The sequence below is a fragment of the Pongo abelii genome, chromosome 2 (assembly GCF_028885655.2).
Source record: "Pongo abelii isolate AG06213 chromosome 2, NHGRI_mPonAbe1-v2.0_pri, whole genome shotgun sequence".
Lineage (NCBI taxonomy): Eukaryota > Metazoa > Chordata > Mammalia > Primates > Hominidae > Pongo > Pongo abelii.
The window spans coordinates 168,363,285-168,380,743 of NC_085928.1; the positions used below are offsets into that span (position 1 = coordinate 168,363,285).

The window sequence follows — 17,459 nt, forward strand, 5'->3', positions numbered from 1 at the left end:
CTCACCTTGGCCTCCCAAAGTGCTGGGATTACAGGCGTGAGCCACCATGCCCCGCCAGTACATGCCTTTTAATTCCATAGAAATAACTTTAGAATTTTGAGGCACTGTGTTGTTAGTACTGCAGCTACTTCAAGTAATGAGTTTTCTGTTTAAAGTAAAATCTTGTCTATTGATATATGGTTTAAATGAAGGCCTTTTAAAAATACATCTTAGCATGGTTGATTATTGTATTGGTTCTAGCTAATTCACTATAGAATTCAAGCTGAGAGATTCTGCCAAGCTTATTTATATACAATGTGTGTACTGTACAGTTACTTTTTAGTTACCACATCTTTATTTGTATTACTTGCAAATATCATTTTGTGTTATTTGTTTTCTTAGGATGTTGAGAAAGTATATGCTGGAGACATCTGTGCGTTGTTTGGCATTGACTGTGCTAGTGGAGACACATTCACAGACAAAGCCAACAGTGGCCTTTCTATGGTAAGCCATTTAATTTCAAAGCTACTTATCACTAGAATTTTAAAAGTCTGTGTTTTTATGTAGTGCATTTAATACTTCAGAAAAACAACCACAGAAGTTTTCGTTGAGTACCACAGTCATCAAGTTAGTTGTGGCTCTTTGAATGTTGGTTATAGCTCTTTGAATGTCAGTTAGACAGGTGCTCTGTAAGCTAACTTACCTGGTTTTTCATAGTAAAAAGGAAAACTTGGAGGATCCACAATCCTCCCAAGTTTAGCAAGAAGGAAATATCTCCACCAGATGGTACCTGGACAGCGTGGCTCTGATTCCTCCACCCTGAGACCTGCTTCCACACTTGGGGTGCATTTCTAATTGTTACCACTAACATCAAGCTAGTTTCAGTGGAGTGCTACTTCCTTATTAACTCAGTAGCCAGAAAGTATACTGTTCCCTCAATCCCTTGTGAGACCAGACTGTAACATTTAGACTAGACGTGGGATAACAGAACATAACCAGGCTCAGAGGGCAGTATGCAACTACACAGCCTGACTTATATAAATAGCCTGCCCTTTGGAACTCAGAAGTCCCTTTTTATCATTGAGGGATTCTGAGGGAAGAGCATGCACAGGTAGTTCCTGCCTTTGAATTCCCTTCACTCACTCACCTTTTTTGCCTCTGTAGGAGAGCAAACTCTCTTACATTATGACCATCTGTTTATGAGAGTGATCTCTTTGATGAATTCAGTAAAGAAAGAGTATGATGAGTACATAGGGTGACAGGTAATTTGCAGTGGGTCATTTACATAAGTACTGACCCAACTCTAACAGAGTAGCACTTTAATACTTCCTGCTATCTAATGATGAATTCATGATTTTATAGTTTAGTTTTTTTGTCTGTAATATCCTCTAATTTGTATAGTATTACCTGTTGATTTAAGACACTACAAAAAAAACATAAATCTATACAATTTTTGTTTGAGATCTAGATAAAAGGAATGTTTTCTAAGTATTATTGATAAGGCCTTCTCTAGTACTGGTCATTAGCAACATGAAGTGATTGGTAGTTGTGGGAAGTGCTTACCAAGGCTTTGAAACAAACAGGCCTTGGTTAGAGTCTCACCTTTGCCCTATACTACCTACTGGCCCTTAGCCAATTTGTTTTACCTTATTTCCAAGCCTTTAGTGACTGTATTCGTAAAATGGGGATAATACCTGCTTCTCAGAGTTGTAATTCATTAAATGAGGTGTCATGGGTATGAAGAATTTGGTGCCCTTTCTCTGTTTGCCTTATCAGTAATTGTATTATATTTTGATTAATAAAATAACTTAGAAGATTGCAACAGTCACCAAGCAATAAGAATTTCACATCTCAGTATTTGGATTAATTGTAGTAATTGTGTTAAACAGGTAAATAAATACATTCATTAATTTTATTTTGGGAAGGAGGAACTTATATAAGTAGATAGCTTTATTTATTTATTAATATGTTGTATTAATGTACTTATTTAATGCAAAACAGATCAAGATATATATTGTCTAGCCTAAAGACATTGGCTACTATTTATCCTTTGTTCTGTTGTAAAGTGGCACATTAAAATTAATCTATCCCTGACTCATATGGGTCTGTTTTTGAATTCTTCTGTTTTCTTTTAAAAAATATTTTAGGAGTCAATTCATGTTCCTGATCCTGTCATTTCAATAGCAATGAAGCCTTCTAACAAGGTAGGAGTTTGATTTAAAGCTCAGTATATCACAATTAAAACTTGAGCTCTTTTTCATCTATCTCTACAATGCACTTGATATCTTATAATAACTAGCAGTCTTATGATCTCTATTTCCTCTGTTGGTATTGAGATCTTCTTTTTAAATTTACCAGTCTGTTCCTAATGATAACTCCTCAGTATATTTGAAGAAATGGATGGTATTAAAATATTCACCTGACTGTACTTTATAACTTTACTATATTGTTGGCGTCAGAGTGTTAAGTGTAACTTCCTGGATTCAGATCATACACAATTGGAAAAGGGGAATCAGGGGCATTTCTCCTAAGGTGTAGTAAAACCCCACTATAAAGTACTTTAGAATGTTGAACTGATTAATTGACTCATGGGTTATAATATAGCTCTAGGTTTTCTGGTAGTTATGAGTAAATGTCTGAGTATTGCATGGAAAGCCTGTAAATAAGACTTTTTTCCACTTTGAAATATTTTTTAAGATAATTTTATACTTTATAGTTTTATAATTGGGTTTGATGTAATTTAGCTTTTAATAAATCCAAAATTGCATGATTAGGTTTTGCATTTTCATTCTTTGCCATGGGAATTAGTCTGATCTCAAACCATAATTTTTTAGTTCTTCAGTTGCCTTGGCATTCATAACAATCATGTTAATGTGGTATATTGAAATTCACTTATTCATGCATTGAGTGAACTTTTTATGATTTGTTATACAGAACTTATTACAAAACATACTCTGATGAATTGTCATGTGATAATATCACTAACAGCTGCTACTACTACATCTATTTTGAGGAACCTTGAGATTTTCCAGACCTTTTCTCAATATAGAAAAGAGAAAATTGAGGTGGCAGGAAATATTAAATTACTCCATTTTCTCAGGAATTTGAGAAAAGGTGAACCTTACATCTTAACCTCAGTAGGATTCCATAGTTTATTCCAAGTACATTGTTAAAATTGCTTGCTTTTCTCTTTGGAAATATGAAAGGTTAGAACTTATGCTTATGTATTATGCTTCTTCTTTCCTAAATTCAGAGTTTATTTAAGACATTTAACTGTTGATAATTTACAATAAGGAGGGAAATCAATGCTTCAATATCCAGAAGGTTTTTTGGTGTTTTGGGGTTATGTATGCATTGAAAAGTTTAAAGATGGCTGCTTGCTGGAGTAAGTTAATTTAAATCAAATAATAAAGTCTCCATGAGTCTCAATAGTGGGGGCAGGCATGATGTTTCTAATTTGAGAGTATCTGGCTTGTGCAGGAGAAAGGCAAAAGACCTAGAAAGACTGAACTGGGATTCAGTCCTAGCTTTGCCATGCAATAGCTGTGTGGCCTTGAACAAGTCACTTAACCTCTCTACACCTCATTTCCTCACCTGTAAAATGTGGATAATTCTGCCTTGCAGCATTGTGGTTGGGATTTGAGAAAACATAGACAAAACACATACCACAGCTCCAGGTATGTGGTAAATGATAGCTGTTAATATTGGTTGTACTGGGTGTGTTAGTTTTCTATTGCTGACATAAGAAGTTACCACAAACGTAGTGGCTTAAAACAACACAAATATATACTTTTATAGTTCTGTGGATCATAGGCTGATAACTGTTCTCAAAGGGCTAAATTAATCAAGATATTGGCAATGCTCTTTTCCTTTGTGGAGGCTCTTTGGGAGAATTTCTCTCCTTCTTACTCAGGTTATTGGCAGTATTCAATTCCTTGTGGTTGTAGGATGGGGGTCCCCATTTCTTTGAAGACTGTTACCTGAGGGCTGTTCCTAGCTTCCAGAGGCTACCCACCTTCCTTGGCTTGTGGCCCCCTGCCTCCATCTTCAGTGCCGGCAACAGCTGGTTAAGTCCCTTTCTTGCTTCAGATATCTCCTGCCACTTCTTCCTTCATGGAATCCCTCTGACCCACCCTTCTGGCTTCCTCCTCCATGTTTTAAAGGCACACATGATTATGTTGTATCCACCTAGATAATTGATAACAATCTCCCCATCTCCAGTGTAACCTTAGTTAATTTGCAAAGTCCCCTTTACTATGTAAGGCAGCATATTGTCAGATTAGGGTATCTTTGGAGGGCCATTACTCTGCTTACCACGCGGGATTACATGGCATCTAAGGAGGAAAAAAGGTGCATCATACCACATCCAAGCAGATTGTTTTGAAAGGGAGAAGTCTCATCGTGGTATTTGCCTATTTGTTGGTCTTAAGTATCCTGCTTGAATCTATAGTAATGTCTTGGTAAACATGCTGATTCCTTTGATTATGTATAGGATTTCTAAAATGTAACACAGATTCCAATTTCTGCTTTATGGGCAATTTTCACAAAAGGACAGTGTGTCAATGTAAGAGGAAAGGGCATAGAGTTAAGTCTTCGACTCTTGTTTTCTATCTTGGTATGGAAAGAAAATTCTGTTTAGTGAGCTATTCCCTGCTCTCTTGGCTGTGCGGTATCCAAGCTCAGATTGTTTTTAAAAATGGTGTGGAGTAGAACTAGATACGTATCATTTTTATTTCTTAACCGCTGATGTATTTTATTTCATTCAGTAAAGTTTTTTCTAAAATCCCATTGCTGATCATGCTCAGTAAAACATATAGTGACTTTCTTCTTCTTTTAAAGAACGATCTGGAAAAATTTTCAAAAGGTATTGGCAGGTTTACAAGAGAAGATCCCACATTTAAAGTACACTTTGACACTGAGAACAAAGAGACAATTATATCTGGAATGGGAGAATTACACCTGGAAATCTATGCTCAGGTAATGAATAATAAGGAAGTTAAGTTGAAATCAATTTATTACTGTCTGTTTCATTAAAAGTCAATAATTCTCAATCTAATGTCTGTAACTAACTCTGGTTCTTCATGCATCACTCTGGTTTGTATCCAGATGTGGTCTACTGCTTCCTCTACTATGTGTTACAAAATAATTATTTTTGATCTCTAAATCTTTTTATTTGTAAAACGTTCTGGACTCCTAGAATCAAGGCTCAGGGGATTTGCAGCAAGAATATCTGTCCATCCCCAGGTCATGGGTAACTGGGTCAAGTAAATCCTGGTCCAAGCCTTAGGGAGACAACCTGCGGTTTTACCAACTCTTCAGGCCATTTCTTGTCAAGTCAATACTTGAAGATCATTATAATATACATAAAAGAAAGGGAAGATGGGGCCTATACCTTCCCAGGAAAGGTCTTGTATGTATTGATATATAAGTAAAAACCAAAGATATGTGATTAGAAATTTTGGTGAGATCGTATCTTTGAAGTTGAGATAGAAAATCCTGACAACAGATTTATATATTATTCCAGTGACTATGTAATAATATGAAACAATGGTGACGTTTTAGTGGGTAGATTAATTGGAGGTAAATATAAATTAACCAGTGTAACTTAGAATTCATTTATATAAAATCTGTAAAAGCAGTTTGTATTAAGTATCACATATCTAATCCTTATAAGATACTAAAATGATTTAAGATTTGTTTATCTATTATATTTAAATGAATGCTACTAAGATATATAAGATGCTTAGGAGGTTTTCTTTCAGTTTATTTTTTTAAATTTAAATAATATTTTCCCCATTCTTTTTAGAGGCTGGAAAGAGAGTATGGCTGTCCTTGTATCACAGGAAAGCCAAAAGTTGCCTTTCGAGAGACCATTACTGCCCCTGTCCCGTAAGTATGCAACGTAATTAAACATTATGAGGCTGAAATTGAAGCTTTTTATTTTGGATATATATACCACTATTACTGTTATGAAGACATTTTTATATAGTGATACTTTGTATTGTGGACTCTATAAAGTTCTATACTGTAATCAAGACATTTATATAAAGTGACACTTTGGGATTATTTGGCCTCATAAGCTAGATGCCAGTGAAATTGGCATACACATCAATAGATATGTTTACACTTCCAGTGTTAGGGTTTTTGTTTATTCCAGTTGTACTTCCTTTGGCAGACGGCTATTATGTTTTACTTTAGTGCCATATTGTGGATGCCAGAGAACTTGCATTTGCCAGGGAATAATCTCCTGCAAGTGAAGAAAATTAATGCCATGATAAAATTCAAAAACATTTAGGAAAACGTAGTTGGGTTTATATTTTGTTAGAGATAAAACAGTCTTCACAAAGAATAGTACTTTTGTTAAATTGCTACCATTATAATATACTTAAATCTGGTGCTTATCTAGATTTACATGAATTCTGATTTAGAGTCAAAATTAATAAAGCATACTGTGGCTATACAAGGAGTCTCAGTTTTCAGAATGGCATCAAATAAAGGTAAATTATACTTCACCTGAGATGCTATATTATGAAGTAGAATGGTGTAGTCTAATTCAATAAAGTCATCATTTCTTCGCTATGACAAAAAATAAAAACGTGTTGTTTAAAACTTAGTATCTTTGGCAAAAATTACATTTAATTTTGAAAATCATCTTTGATTAGTACATGAATATAATATTTCCATTTAGGTAAAAATAAAAATTGAACGTCATAATTTCAATTTAATGTGACAAAATCTATTCTCTTACACTAAATAAAGTGTTCTTTCAAGATGCATTTTAAAATCATGATCTTATATTTGTTCCCCAAAAAATGTTTACCTGTTTTTAGTTTCCAAGTTGTGGTGGCTACTTAAGAGAATTACCAAGTGTAGCTTGATTTAAGAACCCTTTGTATTTCCATTGTACAGAAAAGCATAATTTATGGGATAAGCTATAGCAATGGGTGTTTGCATTGAAAGAATCCAATTTTATAACAGAAATTCTCTTTTTGAAAACTGAAAATAAGACCAAGCACAGTGGCTCACATCTATAATCCCAGCACTTTGGGGGGCCGAGGTAGGCAACTTGCCTGAGCCTAGGAGTTCAAGACCAGTCTGGGCAACACAGTGAAACCACGTCTCTATGAGAATAAACAAAAAATTAGCCAGGCATGGCTGTGTGCGCCTGTACTCCCAGCCACCTGGGAGGCTGAGGTGGGAGGACCACCTGAGCCTGGGAGGTTGAGGCTGCAGCGAGCCATGATCACATTAATGCACTCCAGCCTGAGCGACAGAGTGAAGCTCTGTCTCAAAAACAGGCAAACAAACAAAAAAACCATAACACCTGAGAATAGTAAAATGTAGTGAGTATAGTTGTGTGATTGTGTTAATTAAAGCTTTTTTCTGTACTGTACAGTAGAGGGAAAAAACAGTTTCAGTATAGCATGACTATAGTAATTTGAACACAAAACTTAGATTGCTAAGGGAAATAATCTATATTAAGCTGAGCACAAAAGCTAAATGTTGGATTATAACTCAAGACTTCACTCTTTTGAAAGCACAGCTTTGCTTGTGACTGCCATAAAAAGTGGCCTTGAGGATCTCTATAGAGCAGATTAAAGGTGAGGAGAGTCATTACAATTGTCCCTTAGTATCCATGGAGGATTGGTTCCAAGATTCCCCTCAGATACCAAAATTCATGGATGCTCAAGTCTCTAACATAAAACAGTGTAGTATTTGCATATAACCTATGCATACCCTCTCATATACTTTAAATCATCTCTAGATTACTTATAATACCGAATACAATCTAAATGTTATGTAAATAGTTGTTATATTACTTAGGGAATCATGACAAAAAAATCTGTGCATGTTCAGTACAGATGCTACCATCCATTTTTTTCCCCCAAATATTTTTGATTCTCGGTTGTTTGTATCCATGGATGCAGAACCCATGGAGAGGCCTGACTGTATATTGTACGCCTGGGATTTTGTCTTGCTGCTACTAATAAAACTCTCTCAACCTTTTTGTTCTAGAAGAGGGTTTGAGTAAAGTATCATATCTGACTTGACTAACCTGAAAGATTAAGAGCTACGATTACCATGATGCTTTTTGAAAGCGCAGTCTAGATATTCTGTATTAACAGAAAGTGTTTCATTGAAATCCTTGGCTTGGCCTTGCTTTTATTATGCTTCCTAGTCTGTATGTTCCCAGAGAATGCAACTAACGAAGCACAGTTAATTAGGCAAGTTTGAGGCAAAGGAGGCCTGTGGTTTGCATCTCTCAGCCAAATCAAAGAACTTTTTAGACCAGTTACTGTTGCTTTGGACTCTTCCTACGATTCTTCACCTTCTCTAATCTTGATTGTACCTGACCTCCCCTTTGAAATCCCAGGTTTGCTATTAAATACAAAATGACTATAGGGATACTGCTTATCCAATTATGAATTACAATACTTTCGATAAATATTAACCTCATTAATAGTGTATTTTATAGAAACTACTTACCACTTGCTTGACAGTTTGAATTTTTACCATTTTATACCATGTGTCTTCAGTAGAATTTTGCCATATTATATAACCACAGGCAACCCAGGCTAAATGTAGAATAAGCGTCATTTCTGGAGATACATTTCCAAAATTGTCTGATAGGAGAAACATTTATATGATAATTATATATATAGTATTAACCTTTTAAAACAAAATCTAAATTCTAAATCATGTCTTAGTTTCCTTCAAATGTTTGCAGAAAATAATTTAATTAAGCTATGGATCTATAAAATTTCTGAGGCCTCTTTTTTGTTGGATTAGATTAGAAATGAGTATTTTTGCAAAAGCCTGTAAGTTTCTAACATACTTAGCAACTAACAATTTTAAGCATAGATAATTGAGATTGATTTTAAGTTTGAATCAAACAAATGGTTTTCATGCCATATTTATATACCTGGAATATTTTGTGCTTCTAGCGGTTCCTTCATGGACTTAAGTCTTTGATAAAATGTGTTGTCTTCTTCATCTGGATTCTTTCCAGTTTCTCCTTCAAATGTGAAGTTGACTTCTGGTGCAGTTTCTTGTCCCGTTGAAGGGTAAAGTACTTCAGCTGTGCAGTTCACCTTAACTTGCTGTTTGAAATTTAGCAAAATATCCTTATATACAGAAGGCTATTCATTATTAATTATCATCTTTGAGATATGATTTAAAGCATAGGCCCCTAATGGTGTTGTTTTAGACTAGACTTCAAAGTGCTTGTTTTCAGAGGTATCTAATTGGGCCTGGCCTATTAAATTCTAGACTTATCATGTGAATACCCTAAAATAGATAACTTACTTTATAAATGATGTGGTGTCATAATCTTATAAATTCTAGTCTTAAAACTTTCAATATATTTCAGTATTAACGGGGTGTCCATTTGCAAGGCCAGATTTTAATCTGACTTTATATACCAACTCAAGACTGGTTACTTTAAAGTTTTTCCATTACTCTTACTCTTTGCTCCTGAAATAACAGAAAGTTTTTGAAATGCAGATGCAGCAGCCTGTGTCTGGATATAAAATTAGAAGATTATGGCATTGGGTTATGCTTTGTAAAGATGGCTGTCTAGCAGCTCAGATGCCTTTTAATGAATCTCTTTATGAATTACGCTCAACAGAAAGGCAAGCTTTTTAAAATTTCAAGATGCCTGTGGTACAGATTGCAGTTCCTTTCTTTTAAGTTTGTCTCATTAATAATTTGACAGTTGTGTATAATCTTTAAAATTTCCCTTCCCCATTACTGAAAGATCTTCATCTGAATGGTGGTATCAGCTGGCATTCTGTTGCTTGTGAATATCTAAGAGCACCTTCTTTCTCTAAAAACCCAATGAAAAATAGAATGAGAAAAGCAGACGTAAGAAGATGATTGATTGGGGAATAAATTACTTCACTCATTTATATTAGGCATAAGTTCAGACTGCCCTAAGAGTATGAAACTTCTTAAGAAACTCATTTGAACTGAAGTGTATAGTCTTTTTCTGTGTAGTTTGGTAGAAATAATTCATATACCTAGGAATACCCAAAGATAGTAAAGAACTGATGCTTGTAAACTTTGCCCACATGGTCAGTATTTTTTAGAGGCAGGGATTTCACAACAACTTTTTAAAAAGAGGTAAAACTAATCAGTCTTATGGATTTGATCAGCAAACATGATCTGGAATATTTAGAATTAAATTTGTTTAATAAGAACATTTTGGCTGGGCATGGTAGCTCATGCTTGTAATCCTAGCACTTTGGGAGGCAGAGGCAGGAGGATCTCAAAAATTAGCCAGGTTTAGTGGCATGCACCTGTGGTCCCAGCTACTTGGGGAGACTGAGGTGGGAGGATGGCCTGAGCCTGGGAAGTTGAGGCTGCAGTGAGCCATGTTCCGCCACTGCACTTCAGCCTGGGTGACAGAGTGAGACCCTGTCTCAAAGAAAAAAGAAAAAAAAAAATTTAACTTACTTTTTGTATAATTTCTTCAACAGCAAATTTAAGGCGATACTTATGTCCTCTTCCTGGAATATCCTAAAATTAAGAAAATGTAATGGAGACAAGAAAATATTATAACAACATCATACTTGCATTGTTAGAAGCATCCATCTCATTTGGTTGGAGGGACTGGCTGAAGGGGAATGGTGAAAGCCTTAGGTCTTGAAAAAGGCATGTCACCATGAATGTAACATCTAATTTAGCAAGTCCCCTATCAAGTTTATTTTGGATGAAAACAAAAGAGTAGGATAAAAGCATACAAATTGGGCACAACTCACTTTCAATCATCAAAAGACTTTATTTAACCCCTGGATCTGTGATCTTAAAGTCTCTACAGTATAAGAAAGTTTGAAACAGTGTTCAATTCTAAAGATGACAAATAATATCACCTTTGAAAAGATTTTTTCATAAAGCTCAGTGTACCCTCCAAATAATGTTCAATGAATGTGAATTTCATTTTGAGGCAGATTACTGCAAAGCAATTGGAGACTTAATACAATTAAGTATTGTTTTTACTTGTACATTAGTGGAACTGCAAAATGATTAACAAATTTTATAAGACTAAGAAATGGTGTTTCACTTTTAAATTGAGATACAGATTGAAAATTTATACCTAATTATGTTATCTGGTACAGTTTCAAAATAAGATCTACTGTCTGTCACCTCTAAAAGACTGTTAGCAGTTACAATTCTGTCAGATAAATAAGGGATAATCTCAAATCCAGTAGATTTTAGTAAAATGAAAACAAACTTCGTTAGTGATTGCTGAGGCCTTAAACATTTAATTCAAGTCTTTAGCAGAGGGTGCACATCATTTAAGGCAGTCATGTGGTAGCGGTGTTTGGGTGGCTAAAGGCCAGCGTCAGCCCACAGTGCTTTTATTCTTTGTCAGTTTCTCTTGCTGTTTGCTTCCCCTTTTATTTTGGTCAAAGGGTCTGATAAGGATTTGTCTTAAAATGCAGGCAATAGAGTCATTTGGAAGATGGGAGCTTTTGTTGGTCCAGATCAGAGTAGCAGATGAGAAACGTGGCAGCCTTAGTAGCCTTTGAATGGTTCCTACAGGTTACACTTAAGGAAAGTGCTGCCCCTTACTTAAAGCGTGTTCCCATTTTCTTGTAACCGTGTGCGTAAAAACTTTGTCTCTGCCTTAAGATGAAAACAGTCCCGGGCTGTCTCCAGAGACTGGAGTATAGGCATTCCCCTAGAAACCTTAATATCTCAAGACCAGATACCAGCAGTGTGTCCTAAAACAGAAGGTGGGTAGGGGGTGGCACGGAGTGTCTGCACCCAAAGGCTGAGACCGCGGGTGAGTGGAGGGAGCGCAATCCTGAAGCCTCCGCTGCCCACCACCCCCTGCTAAACTCACCTCCATGCTGGCTTGTTTGACCTTCTGCACCTCAAACACCCTGTGGGGGGTCCCCTGCTGGTAGTTGATGTAGTTCTGTGCCACCAAGGCCGCCCTGGAGGCTGGGTAGTTGGTCGGCGGGATTTCCATTCCGGATGAGCAGTGACTTCAGGGCTTGGGCTACTCAGGCTTAACGGGACCAGTAGCAGAGCGCCGCCCGTTCTGCTTGCTGCTGGGTCCGGTTGCCGAGGCGGAAAAGTCGCAAGCTCCTTCAGTCTGTCTTCTTCCTCAGCTCCTTCCGACTCCGGAAGCTGCTGTTTGGGCCCAGGCTGTCTGCGTCCGAGCGCCCTGGGCTGACTGCTTCTGAGGCCCCGCCCCGCTACTGCCTGCAGCCGGCTTCCTTACTCCGCCTGCCGATTCCTACTGGAGGAGAGGCCAGCATGCTGTCAGGCACCAGCAGGTGGAGGTGTAGGGAGGGAGTCAGTGGGCTAGGTTCGCTGGGATTGCATCTTTCGTTTCATTAACCTTTATAGAAGTGCAGGGTGGGTCTTTCTGGCCTTCGCTTATATAGGACATCTCTGAAGCCTCCAGTTTCCTGTCCATGGGAAAAAAGTCTGGTTGCTTCGCTTGCATACTGGAGCACAACTTCCTTATACACCGTACGCAGCGTCCCTGGCAGGGCAAGGTACACAGTACTCCAGGTAGTGATTCGATTCCTTCATTTCCCTCCCCCTTATGAGGGTCCAGGAAGAGGCTTGCTCATCCTCAGCTTTTTGTGGGTTTGGACCAGTTCTGCCCAAATCAAAGTATGAGAATCTGCAAACTATAGTATTAAATTGGGAGATTATGTAATTTGGATCAGGAGAAATAAAAAAATGCACCTGTACCCCTCTCCTTTACTAATCTTAAAATGATAAGTTTTGATGTAACGCCATACTTCCAACTTGAGTCATTTTGAATATTTTACTTCAAGGATTAAAATAAACTTAAAAACTGAACTTATACAAAGCACTATCTCTGGTATGTGGTCTGCCTCATTGGAATGGGCCTATAAACCTGACTTTGTAGAAGTACAGGTTTATCCTTGGTGGTCTTAGGATAACTTGGAGATTCTACCAAAGTTTGGCCAAGGTCTTCGCTGCCTGGATTGAGACCTTTTTTTCTTTTCTTTTTTCTTTCTTTTTTTTTTTTTTTTTGAGACGGAGTTTCACTCTTGTTGCCTAGGCTGGAGTGCAGTGGTGCTATCTCGGCTCACTGCAACGTCCGCCTCCTGGGTTCAAGCAGTTCTCCTGCCTCAGCCTCCAGAGTAGCTGGGATTACAGGTGCCCACCACAATGCCCGGCTAGTTTTTTGTATTTTTAGTAGAGACAGGTTTAGGCTAGGCTGATCTCGAACTCCTGACCTCAGGTGATCCACCTACCTTAGCCTGCCAAAGTGCTGGGATTACAGGCATGAGCCACCGTGCCTGGCCAGGACCTTTAACTTGGTAGTAATGCACACACTGAAGACTGTTGAGGTGTCTCTCTTTCTGATTATGTAGATTATGCAGTAAATCTGGATTCTGGACTTTGGCCCCAGTTTCATGCTTATTATTGTCTCCTGGGATTTGGGGGTTCTGATTGACTTCGCCTTTAAATATCATCTGTCTGCTTGCCCATCATCTTATATCAAATGTCAGTGAAACTTTTCTCAGTCTTGTCCGTGTATGAGAAATTTGCTTTGGGAGACACTGTCTTTCACACATGACCTTTTTTTTTTTTTTTTTGGAGACGGAGTTTCACTCAGTTGCCTAGGCTGGAGTGCAGTGGCGTGATCTCGGCTCACTGCAACCTCCGCCTCCCGGGTTCAAGCATTTCTCCTGCCTCAGCCTCCCTAGTATCTGGGACTACAGGTACACTCCACCACACCTGGCTAATTTTTATGTATTTTAGTAGAGATGGGGTTTCACCATGTTAAGTTCGGGCAGTCCTCCCTCCTCTGCCTCCCAAAGTGTTAGGATTACAGGCATGAGCCACTGTGCCTGGCCTCTCCACGTTTCTTAGTTCAGCATTCGTTAAACCGTGACCCACCCATGGCAATATTTTTGCAAATACAGAATATCAGCCAATTTTCGATGGGGTTGTCAGAGATGAACTTACACTGTCTCCTGGGATAAATTTACCAAAGAATTGGTGAAATTTGGGGAACTTTGACATGAAGAAGACTGTTCATTTGAGAGACACTTTAGAAGAACACCAGAAATAAAAAAAATAAGACTTTCGGAGAACAGTGTTTGTCTTATTTGTCTAAGATCATTTTAAGTAGAAGACTGCCCATATTTTATTTCCATACTTCAAGATTTTTTATTAATAACATGGCTTATATTTAAGCTTTTTCCTCTCTCCTTGAAAAGGAAAGATAATTAGCGTTTTACAGTGATAATTTCATATTTGTCTAAAACTGGCTTTAGCTTACCTTTTCCTGTTTCTCATTTTCTTCCATTAAAAATTTGAAGATGATTCATGAGACTAAGTCATTCTGTCATTATATGTGCAGTCCAGGAATATGTAGTCCAAATAAACAGCCAAAAATGTCTAAGAAAAAAATCATTGTGCTTTAAAAAATGTGTAAAAATTAATGTGGTCAAGTGAACTTAAATGGCCTTTATTATTGTGTTTATAAGGAGCAAGTTTACGGCCGGGCGCAGTGGCTCACGCCTGTAATTCTAGCACTTTGGGAGGCCAAGGCAGGTGGGTCACGAGGTCAAGAGTTCAAGACCAGCCTGGCCAATATGGCGAAACCTCGTCTCTACTAAAAATAGAAAAATTAGCCGGGCGTGGCGGTGGGCGCCTGTAATCCCAGCTACTCAGGAGGCTGAGGCAGAGAACTGCTTGAACCTGGGAGGCGGAGGTTGCAGTGAGCGGAGATCATGCCACTGCACTCCAGCCTGGGTGACAGAGTGAGACTCCATCTCAAAAAAAAAAAGAGGCAAGTTTTCAAGATAAAAGAAGAGCTCTTAAATATGATTTAATGATTTTTAAATATAAAGTTTATAAATTATATTTTTAAAAATGTATAAAATATTTCTGATTAATAGATGAATTTGGGTGAGCTGTAACAAAATAATATTTATTTAAAGTTGATTATATGTCTTCCAGGTTTTATTACATAAAATTAATGCTGATAAAATATTCCAAGTTTATATAAAACTGAATTTGATCTTTTCATGATCTAAACTTTCTAAATTTTATATATTGATCAAATGGGCCAAATAAGTTACTGGTTCGATCAGTTGTATAAGATTACAAAATATAAAATGGTGTTTAAATAAAATTGTAATACAGATGTCTTTTAAGGGAGTTTTGATCTTATAAAATTATGCTTCTATTATAAAGACCAAATGTGTTAACTAAAATTATAATTTTTCAGATCTTCAGTTAACTTTCAGGCCCTTACATAATGTTAAATTAGTCCTGGGATAATTGGACAATTTCTGACTAATACATGATACAGAGCTTTGGTTACTAAAGAGAGTTTCAATTTACCTTTATTCTTACACATTATAAAATGACTATGAATTAACACAATGTGCAGATACTTTGGTTGTTATATATATGTTGTTTTGCCACCTTAAAATTATAGAAGTAATCTAAAATTTGTATTTATAAATATTTAGCTAACCAGGTGCAGTGGCTCACACCTGTAATCCTAGCACTTTGTGAGGCTGAGGTGGGAAGATCGCTTGGGCCCAGGAGGTTGAGACTAGTCTGAGCAACATGGTGAAGCCCTGTCTGTAAACTACACAAATTAGCCAGATGTGATGGCATGTCCCTGTAGTTCCAGCTACTCGGGAGGCTAAGGTGGGTGGATCACTTGAGCACAGGGAGGAGGTTGCAATGAGCCAAGATTGCGCCAGTGCACTCTAGCTTGGGTGAAAGAACCAGACCCTGTCTCAAAAAAAAATTTTAGCTTGACATTTTTTGGTTTTCTGTCTTCTGGTTTTCTCTTTGGGAAAGCAAAAGTTGATTACTTTGGTTAAAAGTGGTGAATAATAAGAATAAGAATATACTTGGTATAATAACTACAGAAAAACATGAAAATAAATATATATTTATATATATACACACAAGATATGAATTTTATTAGTGTGTTAGAATGGTAATTTCAATGTGATATATACACTGTTTTATTTAATATACTGATAAAGTGAGTTGTCAGAATATTACATTAAATATAAAATTTAAAATTAAAAACCTTAATTATATTTTCCATTTACATAATTATATATTATGTATTTGTAAACAGACATACCTCATTTTATTCAACTTTATTGTGTTTCACAGATAGTATGTTTTTTACAAATTGAGTGTTTGTGATAACCCCATGTGGAACAAGTCCATCAGCTCCATTTTTCTTTTTTTTTGAGACAGAGTCTCACTCTTGTCACCCAGGCTAGAGTGCAGTGGTGCAATCTCAGCTAACTGCAACCTCTGCCTCCTGGGTTCAAGCAATTCTCCTGCCTCAGCCTCCTGATTAGCTAGGATTACAGGTGCCCGCCAACATGCCCGGCTAATTTTTGTATTTTTAGTAGAGACAGGGTTTCACCATATTGGCCAGGCTGGTCTCGAACTCCTGACCTCAAATGATCCACCCGCCTCGGCTTCCCAAAGTGCAGGGATTACAGGCATGAGCCGCCATGCCCGACCTCACCTCCATTTTTCTAATAGTGTATTCTAACTTCACATCTCTGTGTCACATTTTGGTAATTCTTGTAATATTTCAAACTTTTTCATTATTATTATATCTGTTATGGTGATCTGTGATTGGTGATTTCTGATGTTATTGTAATTTATTTTGAGGTGCCATGAAACCTGCCCATATAAGATAGCAAACTTCATCCATATAATTGTATGTATTCTGACTGCTCTACCTACACATTCTCTCTCTCTCTCTCTCTCTGTCAAAGCTTAATCCAGAGCAAGGCTCTAACTCTGTTCAATTTTATGAAGGCTGAGAGAGGTGAGAAAGTTGCAGAAGAAAAGTGTGAAGCTAGCAGATGTTGGTTCATGAGGTTTAAGGAAAGAAGCCATTTCTAATGTAAAAGTGAAAGGTGAAGCAGCAAGTGCTGATGTGGAAGCTGCAGCGATGATCAGTGGTCTCCTAAGATCGTTGATGACGTTGGCTACACGAAACAACAGATTTTCTTTTTTTTTTTTTGAGATGGAGTTTCACTCTGTTGCCCAGGCTGGAGTGCAGTGGCACGATCTCGGCTCACTGCAGTGAGCCTCTGCCTCCTGGCTTCAACAGTTCTCCTGCCTCAGCCTCCCAAGTAGCTGGGATTACAGGCATCCGCCACCATGCCTGACTAAGGTTTGTATTTTTAGTAGAAACAGAGTTTCACATGTTGGTCAGGCTGGTCTCAAACTCCTGACCTTGTGATCCACCTGCCTCGGCCTCCCAAAGTGCTGGGATTACAGGCATGGGCCACCACGCCCCGCCAAACAACAGAGATTTTCAATATAGATGAAACATCCTTCTTTTGGAAGAAGATGCCATCTGTGACTTTCATAGCTGGAGAGAAGTCAGTGCCTGGCTTCAAATCTTCAAAGGACAGGCTGTGACTCTCTTGTTAGGGGCTAATGCAGCTGGTGACTAAGTTTGAAGACAGTGCCCC

The 17,459-nt window shown here is 37.5% G+C and overlaps 2 protein-coding genes across 3 annotated transcripts in view; one reads left to right on the forward strand and one right to left on the reverse strand.

Annotated features, from left to right (window-relative positions):
- The window catches only part of GFM1 (G elongation factor mitochondrial 1), a gene marked incomplete at its 5' end in the record, with an annotated part of 46,568 nt that overhangs the window by 15,850 nt on the left and 13,259 nt on the right, over nt 1-17,459 (forward strand). Inside the window, 4 exon segments of the mRNA NM_001133289.1 lie at nt 382-483; nt 2,127-2,183; nt 4,819-4,956; nt 5,786-5,868. Of these exon segments, the coding sequence (NP_001126761.1) occupies nt 382-483; nt 2,127-2,183; nt 4,819-4,956; nt 5,786-5,868 (380 nt within the window).
- Nucleotides 5,902-12,190, reverse strand: LXN (latexin). Of its 2 annotated transcripts, XM_002814234.6 has the most exons (6): nt 11,828-12,190; nt 10,435-10,497; nt 8,903-9,080; nt 8,467-8,603; nt 6,493-6,555; nt 5,902-6,226 (listed from the first exon to the last, which is right to left on the reverse strand). In XM_002814234.6, exons 1-6 carry the CDS (start codon nt 11,954-11,956, stop codon nt 6,128-6,130), a joined length of 669 nt encoding a protein of 222 aa, XP_002814280.3. In that variant the 5' UTR covers nt 11,957-12,190; the 3' UTR covers nt 5,902-6,127. The 2 variants fall into 2 exon arrangements, with proteins under 2 accessions (XP_002814280.3, XP_063578379.1); XM_063722309.1 differs by lacking the exon at nt 6,493-6,555 and having other exon boundaries at nt 11,828-12,161.